General features: G+C 55.5%; 2 protein-coding genes across 8 annotated transcripts in view; one reads left to right on the forward strand and one right to left on the reverse strand.

Annotated features, from left to right (window-relative positions):
• MICALL1 (MICAL like 1) overlaps positions 1-7276 on the forward strand; it is a 28140-nt gene extending 20864 nt beyond the window's left edge. For 3 of the 5 annotated variants that reach the window (XM_067698031.1, XM_067698035.1, XM_067698030.1), the window contains exons 11-17: positions 491-617; positions 753-843; positions 990-1063; positions 4089-4203; positions 4374-4420; positions 5460-5518; positions 6579-7276. In XM_067698031.1, the coding sequence (XP_067554132.1) occupies positions 491-617; positions 753-843; positions 990-1063; positions 4089-4203; positions 4374-4420; positions 5460-5518; positions 6579-6695 (630 nt within the window). In that variant the 3' untranslated portion in view covers positions 6696-7276. Of the gene's footprint in view, positions 1-490; positions 618-752; positions 844-989; positions 1064-4088; positions 4204-4373; positions 4421-5459 lie in introns of all 5 variants that reach the window. The other 2 variants (XM_067698034.1, XM_067698032.1) reach the window with 1 other exon arrangement.
• A 762-nt stretch (positions 7277-8038) lies between these two features.
• On the reverse strand, positions 8039-15530 carry C11H22orf23 (chromosome 11 C22orf23 homolog). 3 transcript variants are annotated; one of them, XM_067698043.1, is made up of 7 exons: positions 15334-15530; positions 14923-15033; positions 13874-13936; positions 10200-10382; positions 9364-9495; positions 9081-9181; positions 8039-8889 (listed from the first exon to the last, which is right to left on the reverse strand). In XM_067698043.1, the coding sequence occupies exons 2-7, from the start codon at positions 15023-15025 to the stop codon at positions 8818-8820; spliced, it is 654 nt and encodes a 217-aa protein (XP_067554144.1). In that variant the 5' UTR covers positions 15026-15033; positions 15334-15530; the 3' UTR covers positions 8039-8817. The 3 variants fall into 3 exon arrangements, with proteins under 3 accessions (XP_067554144.1, XP_067554141.1, XP_067554142.1); XM_067698040.1 differs by lacking the exon at positions 8039-8889 and having other exon boundaries at positions 9031-9495; XM_067698041.1 differs by lacking the exons at positions 8039-8889; positions 15334-15530 and having other exon boundaries at positions 9031-9495; positions 13874-13971; positions 14923-15020.
• Positions 15531-15547: the final 17 nt, after the last annotated feature.

The following is a 15547-nucleotide window of genomic DNA, read 5'->3' on the forward strand; positions in this document are numbered from 1 at the left end:
GGGGGGCATGCTTGGGAGGCCCAGCTGGGAGATTTATGAACTTGCAGCCAGGGGGATTCTGAGCAGATTAGCTGCTCTGACCAAAAGCATTGGGTGATGCATTTAAATTGTTACTAATAATAGTTCAAGGATCTGAAGCGTTCACGTGACAAACAGCTTAGAGTGTTCTCAGGTTTCTCTGTCTAATAGGGTCACTTTCGCACGTTGTGATATATTTTCTCGAGTGGCAGAGGAGGGGAGGAAGTTGCCAGAGAGAAGCAGGAAGTTGTATCGCCCTCTGGGCATGCCTGTTGGAGCTGGGACCAGGGGCATGGCAGGGGCGTGGCTGTCCCTACACCCATCCCTTGCCACACCGGGGTGTGGGACGGAGCCAGGGCGCAGGGCCTGTGGAGGCCAGTGCTGGCCGGAGAGAAGAGGGAAGCTCCTGTTCCTGGCGGCCAACAGGTGGGAGGGCGGGCTGACCTTCAGATAACTGGGCGCTGTCGGGCAGGTTCAGGCTGACCAGTACATCCCCGAGGAGGACATCCATGGGGAGATGGACACCATCGAGCGTCAGCTGGATACCCTGGAACACCGTGGGGTCCTGCTGGAGGAGAAGCTGCGCGGTGGAGTGGACGGTGCGGGAGCTGCCGGGGGCCTGGCGGGTGGGACTCGGGTAGGGGGAGCCTCTCTTCCAGGGTAGGAGCCGCCGTGGCCCCTTTGAGGGTGGGGACTGCCTCCAGCCCTGGCCTCAGTGGGCATCTGGTTTCCAGAGGGCCGTGAGGATGACATGCTGGTGGACTGGTTCAAGCTCATCCACGAGAAGCATCTGCTGGTTCGACGGGAGTCCGAGCTCATTTATGTGTGAGTCCTTGCTCCCCTTGGCTCCTGGCTCCTCCCCCCAGGATCCAGAGAGCTTAGGACCGGGAATCTTCACCTTCCTCCCTTATCAGTGACAGCACGGGGCAGGCAGCCGCAGAACTAACAGTCACCTTATTCCCACCTTCCAGCTTCAAGCAGCAGAACCTGGAGCAACGCCAGGCCGACGTGGAGTATGAGCTCCGGTGCCTTCTCAACAAGCCAGGTGAGTGTGGCCACACCCACTCCCCAGACACCTGCGCTGGGGCCTGGTGACATGGAGGAGTGGGCTGGGGAGTGGACAGACCGGGCCCTGATGGGGATGCACGGGCAGAGCCTGGGAACAGGGCAGGGGGTGCTGCCTGGGTCATAACAGGTGAAAACTAAGCTCAAGCCACGACGGGAGAGGGAACGGCATGGCCAGCGTGGGGCTGTGACGTCTGTGGTGTTGGGATGGCAGGCCTGCAGAGAACACCAAGACCAGGAGCAGACTGGCTTGTTGTTTTTAGATGTTGGGGATAGGAGTTTATTAATTAATTAATTTATTTTTGCTGTGTTGCATCTTTGTTTCTGTGCGAGGGCTTTCTCTAGTTGTGGCAAGCGGGGGCCACTCTTCATCGCGGTGCGCGGGTCTCTCACTATCGCGGCCTCTCTTGTTGCGGAGCACAGGCTCCAGACGCACAGGCTCAGTAGTTGTGGCTCACGGGCCCAGTTGCTCTGCGGGATGTGGGATCCTCCCAGACCAGGGCTCGAACCCATGTCCCCTGCATTAGCAGGCAGACTCTCAACCACTGCGCCACCAGGGAAACCCCCTTTTTTTTTTATAAAGTAATTTTTTTAAATATTTTTTTATTTTTTAAAATTTTATTTATTTTTGACTGCATTGGGTCTTTGTTGCTGCGTGTGGACTTTCTCTACTTGTGGCGAGCGGGGGCTACTCTTCGTTGCGGTGCGCGGGCTTCTCATTGCGGTGGCTTCTCTTGTAGTGGAGCAAGGGCTCTAGGCGTGCAGGCTTCAGTAGTTGTAGCACTCGGGCTCAGTAGTTGTAGTGCACAGACGGGCTTAGTTGCTCTGAAGCATGTGGGATCTTCCCGGACCAGGGATCCAACCCATGTCCCCTGCATTGGCAGGCGGATTCTTAACCACTGTGCCACCAGGGAAGTCTCGATTGGCTTGTTTTGGTACCCTCCTCTCCTGGAAGGTGTGGGTGGGCTCCTGGCGGGGAGGGGTCAGGCTCCAGGGCCCAGGGCTGCCTTGCTGCGCGAGGCAGAGCAGGTACCTGTCCAGAGGCAGCTCTGGGCTCATGGCCGTTAGGCCAGAGCATGGCAGGGCTCTGCTGGCGGGGGGAGGGACAGTGGAAGTGCCCCTGCACAGCGTGGCTCAGGGTGACTCTGGGAGGGAGGGATGGGATGTGCTGAGAATGGAGCGGGGCCATGGGAGGATAGGGTGTGGAGTCACACGGCCCTGCGTTCTGCAGCTAACTTGCTGGGGGCCCTTAGGCGGCTTCCTTAGCCCCACCGAGCCTCAGCGGCTTCATGTGTAAGACAGGGATGAAGGTGCCCGCCTGGGAGGGTATTCTAAGGCCCAGGAGCCGGTGCATGTGGAAGCACTCTGTGCCCTATGAGGGGCTGATGGCTGATGGTTTTTATGTGGCTGAGCTGGGGTCTGGCCATGACATGGGGTGAGCACAGCTGTGGGCTGAGAGAGAGCACAGGACTGCGGAGTGTCCAGAGGCTGGAGCCAGGGCTTTTGACCGCTTCCTCTGGCCCAGGTGGTAGGAATCATTGTTCCCATTTAACAGAGGAGGAAATGAAGAGCCCGAGAGGCTGAGAGTCTCGCACATTGGTGGTGGAGCTGGGCTTCTAGCCATGTCTCTGACTTGGGCATGTCCCTGCACACCCAGCCCCTCCTGCCGGCTGGGACAGTGGCCCTGCTTTTCCACTGACCAGGGAGCTTGGGAGGCTGGATGTGACCCAGAGGCAGGAGTGTCCCTGAGGAAGTCACAGAATGTCCCAGCTCTTTGCTGCCACCTATGAATCACTGCCAAATCTCTGGAGGCTGGGGCGTGGCCGCCGCTCAGAGGAAGCCGCAGCGACACCTTGTGGTCGAAATGGGGACAGCACCTCTGTACCCCAGGCCAGCCTGGCCCTGGGCTTTTTGTGTTGCTTCTCCAGTCCTCTGTGTGGTGGCAACACATCGGGGCTTGTCATCCTGTCCTGGTTGTTGCCTTTGGAGGGTGAGACTGGCTTATAAGGCCCCAGGTGGGCTGGAGATCCATAAGACACTGTAAGGGCTGTAGCTTGGATCAAAGCATTCCAAGGCTGGCCGGGTACAAGCACTGGCTCCACCCTTGCTGTGTGACACTGGTCAAGGACTTAACTTCCGCAAGCCTTGGTTTTCCCACACGTAGGTCGGGGACATAACTTACCCAGGCCCCAGATTTGGGAAGCAGCAGAGTAGGATTTGAACTGGGGTGGTGGCTGAAACCCATGTTGTCCCCAGAACTATGCTGGGTCAACGGTTCCAGTTTTGGCAAGAGGTGGTGGTAGGGGCAGGTGTTGCGGAGGGAAGGTCCAGTGTGGGCATCCCTCCCCTGGGAGCCTGTGGGCTGGGTGAGAGGAGTACCGGGGTGCAGGTGGGCCTCTGAGGGAGGTTCTGTAGGATAGCTCAGGTTCTTGAGAGGAGGCTGGAGGGGCAGCAGGTGTCTGAGACATCAGGGACACCTCCTGGCAGGGCTCCCTGCCCCCAGGGACCCCTCTAGTCCACCCTCCTTCATGGCATTAGATGAATGTCCCAATATGCCCCTTGGGTCACATTGCTTCTCCTGCATGAGGACCCCTGGGGTTCCCTGTTATCTCCCCACCCCTGCCCCACTTTGGCCAGCTCGCCATTGGAGGCTCTCAGCAGACCCAGCCTGAATCCTTCCCCCAAGAAACCATCTAGTGAACATTTGTTGAATGAGTGCATGAACATAGCAGGAAACTCTTTGGCACGTGCTCTTCTCTGTTCTCAGAACACGTATTGTGCTGGACCTCCCGGAGCCCCCTTGGAGAGTTTTTTTGGTAGGCAGACTGGTATCCTTGGTCTCTCCTATGACAACCTTCATTTCTCCAAAAATTTGTAATCCCCACCCCTCTGGGCCCCCCTCCCCAGAGTGTCCAGCGTGGGGCTGGTCTGCAGCCACCCTTAGCACTTAGACGTTAGTTCCTCGCTTCCTGGGACTCATGTCCCCAGCTTTTCTCCTCGGGCAGAAAAGGACTGGACAGAAGAGGACCGGGTCCGAGAGAAGGTGCTGATGCAGGAGCTTGTGACCCTCATCGAGCAGCGCAACGCCATCGTCAACTGCCTAGATGAGGACCGGCAGAGGTGACGTGGCTGGGGGAGGGGTTCCCCGGGGCTTCCCGGGGGCGGGGCCCTCACTGCCAGTCATCCCAGCGCCGCCTGCTCAGCCTGCGTGGACTCGGAGTCTGGAGGGGCCTGAGAGATTACCTCGTCCTTCCTCCCGTGGGACACTCAGCTTCCCTTTCTCATTTCAGGGAGGAAGAGGAAGATAAGATGTTGGAAGCCATGATCAAGAAGAAAGGTGAGGCCCCTCCTGGGGTTCTGGCCCACTTGAACTCCTGGAGGGTGGGGGGTAGGTTGGACAGAGGGTTGGAGTGGGCGCTACAGGGACGGTGTGTGCAAACTCCTAGCCCCTGTTTTGCCAAGAAGGCCGTGTGTAGCAAGGCAGGTCACCCTACGGCCAGGAGAGTGGGCGTGGGATGCCCTGGTGCCCACAGGGAGGACGGTGGCATGTGGGAGCATTTACCAGGGCGCGTCTGCCTTAAACTGTGCGTTCCTCCTTGAGATCTGCAGCTGGTGCAGGAGGGGTCTGTGGGACCAAACAGCAGGCCCTCCCGCAGATACGATAGTGCCCAGCATGGTTAAGAGAGCACTGGACTGGGAGGCATGAGCCCTGGGCCTAATCTTGGTTCCACCAGTGACTCATTTGGCGGCCTTGCGGTTAAGTCTGGGCTCCAGTTAGACTGGATTCCGGTCCCAGCTCTGGCACTTCCCAGCGGGGTGGCTTTGAGCCGCTTCACCCCTCTAGGCCTCGCTCTCCTTGTCCGTGGAATGGGGGACAAGGCACGCACCTCCCGGGCATGTGCTGAGGATGACTGAGGTAGTGTGTATAAGGCACTTAGTCCAGGGCCTGGCCCCTGCATAAAGCTCGGTTGGTGCCAGTCTGTTTCAAAACTCCCATTTTCCTCGTCCATAATAAGCTAGGGGCTGGGCGAGATGATTTCTGAGGTCTCCTCTACCTCTGACAGTCAGTGTTCGTGTTGTAACCCACAGAGCTGTGAGCACCAGCCTAGGGGAACCAAGCCCTTTAGAGATGAACGTCTGCCACGCTGTAGGGCTCCCCCATTGCTTTCACGGGCGCTCGTCTCCCGATCCTGCCAAAACACTGGGAAGGGGTAGGGTCTCGTCCTAGAGACAAAGAACTGGAAGCTCAGAAAGGTGAAGGGGCGCACGGTTCCAGGAGAGGGGGTAGCGGTGGGCTGAGCCTGTTGGCCGGCGCTCCTAGGCCATCACCACCACCCCCCGGCCTGCCCCGATCGACTCTCCTCTCCCTTCTGCAGAGTTCCAGAAGGAGGCTGAACCCGAGGGCAAGAAGAAGGGGAAGTTCAAGACCATGAAGGTGCTGAAGCTGCTAGGAAACAAGCGTGATACCAAGAGCAAGTCCCCGGGAGACAAGAGCTAACAGTGCGGGCTGCCAGCTGGGGACTCCACCGCTCCTGACTCGGCCCCCGGGCTGTGCTCTGCCAGGGACGCCCAGCTTCCCTGCAGGATCAGTCGAGGGGAAAGATGACTTAAGGGGAGGGAGCCTCTGGGTGATGGCCTCTCCCTCCTCAGGGTCCTCTGGCTCGTCTGGGCCAAAGAGTTTTCTTCCCTCTCCTCTGAGCCACCGGCAGCTGCGCCTCAGCCCTGCCCAGCCTGGCTGTGATGACCCCAGATGCTGGGACTGACCCAGGGAGCGAGCTGGCTCCTGGGTCCGGGGAGCAGCCGCAGCCGAGCACACCCGCCCTCGTCCCACCCAGCACCTGGCCTGCCGTGCCGGGCAGCTCCTCGGTCCCTCTTCCCTTCTGTGCCACGTGCAGAGGGGAGCCTTACCTGTCAGAGTCTCTGGGTCTTTCTGCCCACGAGGTGGGCCCGGGGTGGGCCTCTGGCCTGGGTCTCCCGCCCCGGCCCTGGTTCTGAGTCTCTGTCTTCCTTTCGGTGCAGGCGGCCCTGACTCTCTTTCTCCTCACTCAGGACCTCTATTTATGAAGTCTCTTAATTAAGTTCGAGGTAGTTACTGTGTCCTCAGACACGAATGGGCCTGGACAGATCCCTCCCTGTGTTGCTCGGAGTTCTAGGAGCTTCCCTCGTCTCCCCTCATTCTGTAGGAGGTCTCTCTGTCCAGGACACCGTGCCGGGGTGGGTGGGAGCCAAGTGCTGAGCCCCCGCAGGGAGGGTCCCGGGGACGCAGGCCCCAGCTGCGGTTCTGGCCCCGCCCCTCGGCCAGGTCAGCAGCAGGCGGGGCTGCTGCCGTAGGTGCTAACCCTGGTCCTTTACCGCACTGCGGCCCGGCCCCTCCTTTAGGGTCTCCCCGCCACCCCAGGGCTGGGGTGCAGTGGACCCACTCCGGGTGGTCATCGCCAGCCTGTCTTCTCACACTCGTCTGTTGTCTGTTCTCTCCCGACTTGTTGCTGCCGAAGGACTCATGGTCGCTCGGCCCCTGGGATGGCTGTGGGAGCGGAGGAGCCGATGGGGGCCACCACCTTCCCCCCACAGAGTGTGCCCAGCAGCTCTTGGTCAAAGCACTGTTGCTGTAAGCTATTTCCGGGGTGCCTCTAGGGCCCCCTTCCCTCAGCCCACCTGTGGGGAGAGGTTGTACTGTATTAATTTGAGAGGGTTTTCCTCCCCGACAATAAATGGAGACCACCTCAGTCGCCAGTGCCCTGCAGCCTCGAGGCGCCTTCCCCTCGCCAGGCCTGCCTTCTTCCCTGCCTCTGCCAGGACTTGAGGCCGGCGTCTCTGCTTGCCCAGGAGGGCGTGGAGGGGCTGTCCACCGCTGGGGGCCCTGGCCCTCACTGCCTGCCCCCCGAGCAGGACCCCTTCCTCTGCAGGGACAGGTGGCTCCCGCGCCTGTGCAGCCCGCGGCCGCCTCCTTCCTGACATGCCTGTTGACCTGCAGCTGGGGTCACCAACTCCAGCGGCAGGTGACGCACGTGAACCGGGCTGGGTGTGTCCTGAGGGACGGCCCCGACACCCGGGTGGTGGGGACTGGGGTGAATGGGGGTGGATACGCCACAACTAGAGGGGAAGTTCTTCCTCATTTAAGTCAACTGTAGCCTGTGGGATGTGGGCCCAGTGGGGCCAGATCTTTCCATTTTTCAAGAGAAACTGGAAATCCCGATGGTGCGTGTGTGTGATTTGTAAATGTCGGCAACCGATGCGAATTTAAATCGAGGGCAGGCTGCTGTGGTGTCATGGGGGGGCCGACTTTGTCCCGGGCTGTCCTGGGTTCTCTGGTTTGCTGCCCCTGGGCCACGTGCTGGGGCCTTCGAGGTGGAGGGCGGCTGTCCTCGTCATGTTGCACCCTTGGCCCTCAGGTTCTGGAGGGTGTGTGGATACAGCTTCTCATGGAGTGTTACAGAGCCCAGCCCTTGGTCTGGTCCTCTCTGTTTGTCTGTTTGAGGCTGCAGGGCCGTGTTTATTCTGCAAACCCAGACTTGGGTCATGTGGCCTGAGAAGATTATATGAATCCCTCCAAGTGGGATGGTTGGTTGAAATTTCTGAAATACTTTGATTTATGGGGACAGAAAAATGACAGAATACTGGAGACCATAAGGCTTGTGGTTGTCAAGACACGGGGACTGCCGTGTGCTGTGCGCCAGGCCTGGGGCGCTGCTCCTGGGGGCGGATGTCTCCTCAGCAGCCCTTTGAGGCAGGCCGCACAGGCGAGCCATCGGAGATGAGGCTGCTGGGCTCAGACCGCACAGGCTGGGAGTGAACTTCCAACGCAGGACCCCTTCCGTCTGGGTCCCTCCTACCCCTTTGGGTTTCTTTCTATGGGCTGTGCGTTTGGTGGAAAGACAGAAAGCTAACTTTTAATCCTGAGTAGGCTACTTGCTAGTTAAATGACTCTGGTCATAGCATCTTGGTGAGCCCCGGTTTTCACATAGGGATAATGTACCATCACAGGCATTTATTGAGAATCAGCTGAGAGTGACACCGGCACCTGCCGTCGTGCCCGGCCATGGGGTGCTCCAGGAGCCTTCGTTCCATTTTCACTTGAAATGTGCAAAGCAGCTAGAAACCAACTGGGCTTGGAAAATTCTAACCCCTTGAACAAATAAGGTTTATCCCTCTGAAAACAAAATGGTGTGTGTAATGACCTACGTTAAATATGTTTTATTAGCCTGTTAATCACAGTGGTTAAATATTTGCCCAAAGCTGTAAGAAGTCAAATAAGTAGGTCCTAAGACAGGTAGGAAGAAAGGAATCATATTCATTACTAAGTTCTGAAAACCTAACGTGCCAGACACAGGGACACGCAGTGGGTGAGGCCGTGGGAAGGGAGCCCAGTGGATGCCCTTAGACATACACCCAAGATGGTGAGACCTGGATCCTTGCTTTCACTGTGTGTGTGGCGCTTTCCCCAAGAAAAGACTCTGTGTGTGTGTATGTGTCTGTACCTGTGACTGGTCTCAGAGGCTCAGCTGACTGAGGATCCCTGGGCAGAGTCTCAAGGAGAATCAGCTCGTTTTCTGAGACGTGGTCCATTTTCTAGGGTGCTATGTGCAGGGTGCCCTAGGTGGGGGCAGATGCTATACAACCATTTACATGGCTGAAGGCTGGGGTGGGTGGGCTGACCTGGGGGTGACCCTGCTTGGCAAGGGGGTGGGCTCCAATGGTAGAGGTTGGGCTCCCCCGCCCCCCTCCGGAGGCAGATTAAGTGGTGGCAAGAGCCTTCCTAAGTTCCTCACTCCTCTTGTGGTCAAGGTCTTCCATTTCCTGTAGTTTCTGCAGAGGGCATCAGGGAAAGCTGGGGATCAGGGAAGGAACTCCAGGAGCCATCGCAGATGGGAGGCTAGAGCCGGACTCCCGAAATGGCCGCAGCTGACCCTTTATTCCTGCTCACATCTCGTCCTCCACACTCACAGGGGTGCATCGCCCCCTCCCCGCCGGCTCCATTTCCCTGTTGCTTCTCCTACCTGCGAGATTTCAGTAAGGATGATCGCTTGGTACTGTCTGCCCTGCCCTAGGGCCTCCATGTCAGCCAGGAATTCTTTCCTCTCCTGGATTTCCTTTACCACTGGAAAGGGAAAGGGCCGTCAGTGTACAGGGCAACGGGGGCCCTCAGGCTCCCAGGAGGGATGGCAGGGACGGCAGGTTGCTTTTCTTGGGAACAGGAAGCAGTTCTGCGGTTGCCCCTCAGGGATTCCCCCCTCCACACACACTCCCCTCCCCAGCGTAACTGGCCCATCAGGGGCTCACGTTCTTCAAACCGGTCCAGCTCAGGGGCTGGGTTCTCCTGTCGCACAGGAGGGGGCTTTTTTTTCCGTTCCACTGGCTCCTTCCCGGTGGCAAAAATATTTTGGAGTCTTCGCTTCTCCTTCTCCAGATCTCCTGTTGGGCCCGGACATGGCCTAGTTAAGGCGTGAAGAGCACCCCCATTCATGGTCCGTGTTCCCAGTTGGGCAGGCTCGCTCCAGGGTAACGTGGGTAGGGCTTCTGCAAACCCAGCACCTTCTACCCTAGGTGCCCCTGAGCTGGTCAGTCATGATAGGCAGGAAGGGGTTGAAAGGACCCACAAGAGAACTTCGTCAAAACCCACACGTTGCCCGGGCGCAGAGCAAGGCTAAGAAAACTCAGTGACTGCCGCAGTGCAGCTGGGATGGGGAGGCTGCCTGGGAGCTGTCGGAGGGGCTAGCCCAAGAGCCATGTCAGGTGCCAAGTAGAAACGGGTGGGGGGGAACGACTCCCTGAAATAGGCTGCAGCGCAGAGGAGCCCTGGGTTCCAGGCACCGTGTGAGCTTCAGAGAGCAGTGGCCGTGATGCCTGACCGCCGAACATTCATCAGAGATGGGCGGAAACCAGTTAATGGTTAAAGAGAGTTCTGGAAAAATGTATGAAAACGAGCACCTAACTGGTTTCCCGTGCACCCTGAATGCCCCCAAGCTAACATGTGCTGAGGTTCAAGAGCATCGGTATAAACAACGTGAGAATTTGATTAGCTGCCCGCTCCGCGCTCTGCGGGCTGCAAGTCTCCCTGCCCCCTACCCCCTCGGAGGGCGGTAGGAGAGGGGCTCTAGTGGAGGCCCCTCACTTACGGGTGGCTTGGGGCTTGAACCGCTCCCGGCTGTAGGCCCCGTTGGCTTGGCACATGCTGGCGGGCCGGAGGTGGGACCGGACGGCCAGGATGGGAGGCAAGTAGATGGCTGGGGCCGGCTGCTTGGAAGGCAACACCCTCTGGCTGGAAGTTGGACTGCACTGTAGGGGGAGAGTGTCTCCTCCTGCGGAAGGAAGGGTCAGGGTGGGGGGGCCCTCCTGGCTTTTTTTTTTTTTAGTTTATAAAAGCGGTCCCTACCTGTTATAACAAGTCAAACAGTACAGAAGGGTCTTCCCTTCTCCCCTCCGAGCCCCCCTCTACGAGAAGCCATGGTAACAAGTTGGTGGTCTCGGCCCATTCTTTTTGTTGCTTACATAAACATGTTCAAAGATACGTGTGCATATGTAAGATTCATGTTTCAAACACTGGATCATACTGTATTCTATTCAGTAATAGACTCTTAACAGTCTATCATGGACATCTTTCCAGATCACTCCATTTATATATAACTTATTTTTTATAGCTGTATACTAGTCCTTAGAAACATTATTTATTCAATGAGTCTCCTAGTTTCAGAAATGCAGGCAATTTCCAGTTTGTTTTTTTTTTAAACTATTTCAAACAATGATGTAATAAACATTCTTGTACATCCAGCCTTCGTCCTGGTGCTTTGGTTTCTATAGACGGATCCCTAAAACCTGCTTGCTCCATGGGCAGGGAGGGGTGGTTTGGATGGTCCCTCCTGTCCATCCCCACTGCCTTGACCCACCCAGACCTGGGGCTCCTCCCCCAGGCCAGCCAAATGTGTCACCTCCTACCTGGTTGACTGGCCCCTCCTCTCAATTGCCTTAAAGCCCAGCTCAGCACAGTCCCCAGCCACTGTTCTGATCTGGCCCCTGTCTACTCCCTTACATTTCCAGCCTTCTATCATCCATCTGGCAAATACGTATTGAGCGTGTACTCTGTGCCAGGCCCAAGGCACTGGGGGTAAAGTGTGAGTAAGATGAAGCCCTGCCCTCGTGGCACGCACATCTGGGGTGTAGATGATGATAAAACAAGTAAAATATATAGTACGTTAGTGACAGTACAGCGATGGAGCACAGGGTGTGTCGGAGCAGAATTTACAGTTATAAACAGGGTAGCCAGGGAAGGCCGCACGGAGACAGAGACATTTGAGGAAAGACCCCAAAGTGGTAAGAGGCCAGCCCTGCAGGTGTTTCAGGGAAGAGCATTCCAGGCAGAGGGAGCGGCAAGGGTAAAGGACCTGAGGTGGGAATGTGCCTGGAGTGCCTGAGGAACAGCCAGGAGGTTAGGGTGCCAGGAGCGGACTGAGCAAGGGGTGGGGTGTAGTGGGACTAGAGGTCAGAGGTCACGGAGGGCAAGCGACATACCGGGCCTCGTAGGCCTCTGGAAAGACTGGCTTTTACTGTGTGTGTGGTGGGAAGCCATCGGAGGCTTCTGAGCAGAGGAATGACATGAGCCCTTTAGCTGCCTTTGAAAATACAGTGTTGGGACTTCCCTGGCTTCCCAGCGGTTAGGACTCTGCACTTCCACTGCAGGGGGCATGGGTTCAATCCCTGGTCCAGGAACTAAGATCCCACAAGCTGCTCGGCACGGCCAAAAAAAAAAAAAAAAATACAGCGTTGGGGGTCGAGGGTACAGGTAGTCACAGTCAGGATATGGTTTGAAGGTCAAGCAGACAGGACTGCTGATGGGTTGGATGTGGGGTCTGGGAGAAAGAGAAAGAGGAGACAGGATGTCTCTGAGGTGTCTGCCCTGAGGAACCGGAAGGATAGAGCTGCCATTATTCCCCACTACCCTTCCCTTCTCACGCCCTCTACCTAGGGCCACACCATGGTTTATCTCTCTTCTCTGAAGAGATGCTGTGCTTTCTAGAATGTTCCTCCTACTCTCTCTGCTATTTCTACCTGTCCAGTACCAAATGCTACCTCTTCCTTTGGCTCAGTCTCAGTAAATAATTATGGCCCAAGTAATTCTGGGAGTTCAGGTGAAGGAGAGGAATTTGTGGCTTGCAACAGAATTTGAACTAAGCCTCAAACCAACAAGTAGGACTTGGTTAAGAAGAGAGGAATAGGGCTTCCCTGGTGGCACAGTGGTTAAGAATCCTCCTGCCAATGCAGGGGACACCGGTTCGAACCCTGGTCCGGGAAGATCCCACATGCCGCAGAGCAACTAAGCCCGTGCACCACAACTACTGAGCCTGTGCTCTAGAGCCCACGAGCCACAACTACTGAGCCCACGTGCCACAACTACTGAAGCCTGTGCGCCTAGAGCTCATGCTCCGTAACAAGAGAAGCCACCGCAATGAGAAGCCCGCGCACCACAAGGAAGAGTTGCCTCCGCTCGCCGCAACTAGAGAAAGCCCACGCGCAGCAGACCCAACGCAGACAAAAATAAATAAATAAGATAAATTAAAAAAAAAAAAAGAAGAGAGGAATAGAGAGATGATTCTAGGAGAAGAAACCAGACTCAACACCAATGCTTGGAGGCACTATTTTAAAGAAAAAACTTTTAAGGAGAGCAAAACTTCCAGGCAAACCGGTGACTTGTGTTGCCCTAACCACTAATGCAATTAGTCCTTCAACTAATGTTGAGCACCTAGGAGCCAAGGTACCATGGTGAACAAGGCAGACCCAGTCCTTGGTCTCCTGGTACTTACTTTTAGTGGAATTTCTAGCATATTCTTTGTAGTCATGTTATAGGGGACCCCAAGTGATTAGTAGATTGCTGAGTATGGAGATTGAGTTATGTGACTCAGCTGTGTTGTGGTGCTAGGCAATGGCGGCCTGAGTTGTCCTTGTCTACAATGAGGAAGGAGATCTGACTTCTGAACTGGTCTGACGGAGCCTCCCTCCCTCTGCCAGTGCTGGGCAGGCACTGTCGATATTTGTCCCTCTGACTTTCCCATCCCCGTGCCTCTGTGGTTGACCAGATGCCTCCTGATAGGTACCTTCTTTCTGGAGAGACGGCAATAGCTATTGGTAGATTCAAGTGAGATTTGGCAGGTTTGGACCTTCTGGCATCCTCTTAAAGGTAACTCTACAGATCTCTGTTCTGATCCACTACGTGTTGATTCAGTTAAATCTCAGAAAGCAAGGTTGTTTTTAAGATCTTAGAGAGCACCTTGTTATTGTGCCCATGTACATTCACTTTTTTGTTTTCCTTGAAAATAAATAATACAATGTGTGGTTAGAGGTGAGCTGTGGAAAGGTTTTGCATACTTTTCCTAAGTTGGAAGCCTGCCAGTAATCTTGTTCCTGCCAGCTAAGCTATGAATGAAAAAATCTATGAATGAGACACACACAGTCCTCTCCTCTGGCGAGCTCATATGGTATGTGTGTAAGAGGGCGGGATTAGTTTGTAGACTTGACAGCGTTCAGAGTATTTGGCTGGGCAGGAAGTCTCGAATGGGCTGTGATCTGTTGGGAAGGTTGGCTGGAGCCAGACTGCAGGAGGGGCTCATGTGCTGTGACCCACGTCGGGGGAAGAAGCAAAGACCCTGCAAAGTCAGTTCCCCAGGAGCAAGAGTCAGAAATACTATTCAATTTTTTTTTCTCTTTTAAAATGAGGTCCCCTACTCCTTAATATGGAGAAGCATGAAAAATGTGGCATAGGATCCCTCTGCCCTGGAAGCTTCTGCAGATGGCCTCTTACGTTTCATGGTGTCCATGATGTGGCGCCGTTGGAAGTTTGTCAGTTTGGATTCCTTCATCATCACTGCAGGACAAAGCACTTCAGTGAGGCTTCCTGAGCTGCAAGCAGATGCCTTTATCTCACCCCACTGAAATTTAACATTGTATCACCTCCTGCCCCCATTCAGCACTTGAGTACTTGGCCGCCCCCACACTGCGGCTTGTGGGATCTTAGTTTCCCGGAACAGGGATTGAAGCCAGGCCCCTGGCAGTGAAAGCGACGGGTCCTGACCACTGGACCGCCAGGGAATTCCCTTCCTTTCCTGCTTTGTTTTTTTTCTATAGCACTCATCACTACCTAAGTTCTATGTACCTTATTATTTGTTACCTTCCTACTAGAATATTAGCTCCATGGGACCAAGAATTTTTGCTTTTCTTTTCTTTTTTTTTTTATTGCTGTATTTTCAGCACCTAGAACGATGTCTAAAGCACATAGTGGGCTTAAATTTTTGTTGTTGTTGAGTGAATGAAGGAATGAATGAACAAGAATTCATTAAGCATGTGCCAGGGGCTGGAGCTACAATTGTAGCTACAAATGTAGCCAAAACAGGCATCCTGTCCTGATGGAGTTCATGAACTAGAGGGGCAGATGGATGTTGATTCAATGTTAATTCAACGGGACACACTAGGTATCTGACTACAGGTTGCCAATGAAGGAAATTGACTACTAAGTATCTGACTATTAAGCCCACAAAGGAAAAGGTATTTGGTAGAGTGCTGGCGCCTAACAGTTGGTTGCACTGTGGTGGCGGGTGGGGAGGAAATAAAGCTTCCCTGGGGAAATTGAACGTGTGATCTAAGGGACGCAGGGGAGTTAACTACTCTAAAATTCTTAGTTCTTTGACTTTTGGCCACTTCCAAGTTGTAGGACCCCTGAATCTTTCTGAACTCCAGGCTTCTTATATGTAAAATGGAAACAGCAATTACTAAACCATAAGTCATGCAGGGGAGAACTGAGTTACAGAGAGTAACTGTGACCGCCGCTCTTCTTGTGTCCTTTAACGCACTGACCTCTGAGCAGCTCGCAGGTCTCTGGGGTGTAAGTGGCCGGCTTGGGGCAGCGCCAGAACCCTGCTCCTTTGGTCACTGTCTCCACCCTCTCCTGGGAAGCCATGGAGGGCTCTGAGGAGGGAAAAACGCAACGACACACCCACTGTCTCCCAGATCCAACCTCTGCTCCCACACCCCCAACACCACCCATAGTTTGGGAGCAGGGATCGGGTCGCAAGAGAATCGTGATGCCGTCTGTGAACATCGCGACAGTGCCCGATCCTCCCACCCAGAACAGATCCACTGGCAGATCCACACGCGTACAGAGACCTCAACCTGACCTGGCGCCTGTGTCAGAGAAGTCCCCTCGGGAGGAAAGGGGCGTTAGGGTAACCGTGCCCGCTGGGTGACACGCCTAAACGGAAACCTCACCCTAAAGTAAGACCCCGGCTGAGTGGTCCCTCCCCACAGAGAGCGGAGGCTGCGCTCAGCAGATCGTAACCAGGGCTCTGAAGCAGCACCCGCGCCGGGGCGCCGCAGAAATACTTTTGAGATCTCAGCGACTAGAGCCCGCAGCTAGCCTGTCTGGCTACCATGGTAACGCGCACGCGCCGCTCGGCGCATGCGCACATTTATCGCCGCGCCT

This window comes from Pseudorca crassidens, chromosome 11, assembly GCF_039906515.1.
Source record: "Pseudorca crassidens isolate mPseCra1 chromosome 11, mPseCra1.hap1, whole genome shotgun sequence".
Lineage (NCBI taxonomy): Eukaryota > Metazoa > Chordata > Mammalia > Artiodactyla > Delphinidae > Pseudorca > Pseudorca crassidens.

Coding starts and splice junctions, on each gene's coding strand:
- C11H22orf23 (XM_067698040.1), bottom strand. CDS start 15,025: ATGGCTTCCCAGGAGAGGGTGGAGACAGTGACCAAAGGAGCAGGGTTC. Junction 10,383..13,873: donor CATCATGGACACCATGAAAC/GTAAGAGGCCAT, acceptor TTCCTTCCGCAG/GAGGAGACACTCTCCCCCTA. Junction 9,496..10,199: donor GTTCAAGCCCCAAGCCACCC/GTAAGTGAGGGG, acceptor CGGGCCCAACAG/GAGATCTGGAGAAGGAGAAG.